At 43.4% G+C, this 3,903-nt stretch overlaps 1 protein-coding gene across 1 annotated transcript; it reads right to left on the bottom strand.

Moving 5' to 3' along the window:
* On the bottom strand, nt 1-3,598 carry LOC121270414 (zinc finger protein 239-like). Its single transcript, XM_041175727.1, has 2 exons — nt 2,943-3,598; nt 1-2,774 (listed from the first exon to the last, which is right to left on the bottom strand). Exons 1-2 carry the CDS (start codon nt 3,343-3,345, stop codon nt 2,365-2,367), a joined length of 813 nt encoding a protein of 270 aa, XP_041031661.1. The 5' UTR covers nt 3,346-3,598; the 3' UTR covers nt 1-2,364.
* Between the last annotated feature and the right edge of the window lie 305 nt (nt 3,599-3,903).

Genomic DNA, 3,903 nt, shown 5'->3' with positions numbered 1-3,903 from the left:
TTACCAAATTTATTTTATTGTTCACTAATTAGCAAGAAAACCCCAAACTGGGATCCCCCAGGATTCTTACAGCCCGCATCTTGAAGGGGAGCAGTACTCTCTTTCTCTGACTCCCTCATTCAATTTCATTCCGTTATTTTCCAGTTCTGTTCTGGCCCCATCTGGAGTAACATCTACTCGATCTTTTCTTCTCATGAAGGAACTCCATGAGATCTATGGTACTAGTACATAAGGAATATCAAAGAGAATCAAGAAGCAACTTATCAAGCATGGATGTCAAAGATTCTCCAGCTCTCTCTTTATCCCTATCCAACTTGTGAACAGGTCTTACTGAATATTATTTCTCCCAAGCCCTTGATTTTCCCAATCTAAATTTTTTATCCCTTTAACATTAATTTAATTAATCTTTTGCGTGTGACCAGTGTGTTTAATTCTATCCTGATTGTTTTAAAGTCAGTTTCTCCATGGAGTATGAGTCAGTGCCTTAATGATGTCAAAATGTTGTCTCATTTCCCCGGCCACATTAACCATTTCATGTCATGGTGTTTGTCAAGTAGCTGTCCATGTTTGGAACCCATTCTTCAGTGCCTTTCACCATGAATTTACGTTAATTGCTTCACACGTAACAAATTGCATCTGTACACACAAATCGGTATCCAATACCATGCCACATATTCTGAACTTTCAGGTGTTCTTATTAAAAGATGAAAGTGGGTGTTAATCTCGAGATCTTTGCTTATCTCCCCTGATATGGTGCTGATAGTTTAGGGATTAGCCAGACTATCAAATGTGGTTTTCTTCTAAAAAGAACATAAGCAAAGGATACAAATATTTCCAAGATAAAGCTATCAACTTGTTCATCTCATCGACACTTACTTGACTTTCACTAGAATGTACGTGGATACCGGATTGATATATTCCATTGAACTACACCCAAGGTGAGTAATTCCAATTCCTTTACTGTCCGGTACAATACTTTCATAATACCTTTAATTTCCCATTTGATTTCAGGCATTAACATATTCTGTTTGTTCTTTATTTTGGATGACAAACTGGGATTGTTCTCTTTGGTGTAAAGGAGGTTCAGGGGAGATTTGATAGAGGTGTACAAGATTATGACAAGTTTACTTAAGGTGGACAAAGAAAAGCTGTTCCCATTAACTGATGGTACAAGGATTGGGAGACACAGATTTAAGCTTCTGGGGAGGAGATGCAGGGGGATGTGAGGAAGAATATTTTACACAGTGAGTGGGAATAACCTGGAACTCACTGCTTATAAGGGCAATGGAAAAGGAGACAATGAATAATTTCGAAAGGAAATTGGATGGACACTTGAGGGAAATAAACATTCAGGATAACAAGAATAGAACAGGGCAATAGGACTGACTAGTTTGCTCTGCCGAGAGTCGACATGAACTTGATGGGCTGCATGGCCTCCTTCTCTGCCCTAATGACTCTATGATCTAAAGACAGAAATTTCAGCTACTCCCATATCTCCAACTAATTGAAGACCCTCATCTCTGGTGCATTCTCACAATTCTCCTCTGCACCCTTTTGCATAATTTCACATCTTGTCCAAAGTGCGGGGCTCAGATGTAGGGTTCCTTTCTAGAGGGACAGAATTGAAAAGCAGGGAAGTTATGTTCAACTTGTTTTGAATCACGGTTAGACTACACTGGGAGGACTGTTAACATTTTTGACGTCCATTTAGAAAAGGGAAATAGAGGCACTGAAGAAGGGGCAACAAATATTCACAAGAATAATACCAGAACTGAGAGCATTTCAACCCTCGGGAAAGTCTGGGGCTGCTTTTCTCTAGACAAGAGAAGACTGAAGGGTAATCTGATGGGAGTCTTTAAGATTATAAAGAAGTTCAATAATCCAATAGGGATTTCAAGAGAAACCTCTTTATCCAGTGAGTGGTGAGAATGTGGAACTTACTATCACAGTGAGTGGTTGAGATGAATAGCATGAATACATTTAAGGGGAAGCTAGATACAAACAAGAGGGAGAAAGGAATAGAAGGATATGCTGATGGGGGAGATGAAGAGGGGTGGTTGGGGGCTCATGTGGAGCACAAATACTGACATAGACCAATGGAACCGACTGGTCTAGCCCTGTGCTATAGACTCAATGGGAAAAAAACAAATGTATTTATTTTAGGTCTCCCTGTAGTGGTAGGAACAACACTATTTACTATCCAGGATAAATAAATGTACTTCATCAGCTTTTATGGATCATTTCAGTGGAAATGTGCTCTACCACATTCAAAGAGCATCAGCCCACTGGAAGCAAAGTCATGAGACTGACCAGTCCAGCAGAAAGAAACCCTCTGACCCTCCCAACTTTCAGAATGAACATGGTTCAGTCCTGGATGTGATTAACAGCAGCAATAGCAGCAGGATCCAACCTCTGTAAGCACTGGTGAGCTCGTTGGTGTCTCAGCAGGTGTTGTGACTGTGTGAATCCCTTCCCACACTCGGAGCAGATGAATGGCTTCTCCCCACTGTGAACTCGCTGGTGTGTCACCAGGTTGGATAACCGAGTGAATCCCTTCCCGCACTGAGAGCAGGGGAATGGCCTCTCCCCAGTGTGAACTCGCTGGTGTGAAAACAGGTTGGATGAATCACTGAATCCCTTCCCGCACACAGAGCAGGTGAACGGTCTCTCCCCAGTGTGAATTCGCTGGTGTGTCTGCAGGCTGGATGACTGAGTAAATCCCTTCCCACACACAAAGCACATGAACGGCCTCTCCCCAGTGTGAACCCGCTGGTGTGAAAATAGGTTGGATGAATCACTGAATCCCTTCCCACACTGAGAGCAGGTGAAAGCCCCCTCCCCACTGTGAACCTGCTGGTGTCTCAGCAGGTTGGATGAGTGAGGGAACCTCTTCCCACACACAGAGCAGGTGAATGGCCTCTCCGCAGTGTGAACTCGCTGATGTGAATACAAGTTGGATGACTGAGCAAATCCTTTCCCACACATGGAGCAAGTGAATGGTCTCTCCCCAGTGTGAACTCGCTGGTGTGTCTGCAGGGTAGATGAATCACTGAAACCCTTGTCACACAAGGAGCAGGTGAAGGGCCTCTCCCCGGTGTGAACTCGCTGGTGTATCAGCAGGTGGGATGACTGAGTGAATCCCTTCCCACACTCAGCGCAGGTGAATGGCCTCTCCCCAGTGTGAACTCGCTGGTGTGTCAGCAGTGTGGATAATCGTGTGAATCCCTTTCCACAGTCGGAGCAGGTGAACGGCCGCTCCCCAGTGTGACTGCGTCGATGAATTTCCAGCACAGATGGGGAACGGAATCCTTTCCCACAATCCCCACATTTCCACGGTTTCTCCATGGTGCTGGTGTCCTTGTGTTTCTTCAGGTTATTCCACAGTCGCACACTGGAAAATTCTCACTTGGGTGTGTGTGTGTCTCGATGCTTTTCCAGTCACACAGATATTTAAAACTTTTTGAAGCTGACAGAACAGACCAACATTTCTCCTTCTAGATTCAAAGGCTGATGATATTCAGTTCCTGTGAATTGAGGGACTGTCAGATCTTGACGTGACTTTTGTATTGAGATTTCTGTTTGCAAATCCTCCCCTTCTAATATCCTGTAAAAGGAGTTCACATATGTCATCAGTCTAGGATAAAAATTCAGAACAGACAATTCTAATTTCTAAGGAACATTCTTCCTTCATATGTTCCAAAATGTGTAAATCTCCATCCCACACACCCTCCCTCCTTTCTAACTCTGCATTACCTAATGCACACCCAATTCTCCTGAATGTGGCAAATCATGCTCATTGACAGTTCCACACTCACCGTTTCCTGTTCTGGACACGGAGGCATGAAAATCTATCACAGGACTAAAAATGTGTCTAATATTCAGTACTCTAATACTGATATAGAG

The sequence above is a fragment of the Carcharodon carcharias genome, chromosome 27 (assembly GCF_017639515.1).
Source record: "Carcharodon carcharias isolate sCarCar2 chromosome 27, sCarCar2.pri, whole genome shotgun sequence".
Classification (NCBI taxonomy): Eukaryota; Metazoa; Chordata; class Chondrichthyes; order Lamniformes; family Lamnidae; genus Carcharodon; species Carcharodon carcharias.
This window is presented reverse-complemented; position numbering and strand designations above follow the sequence as displayed.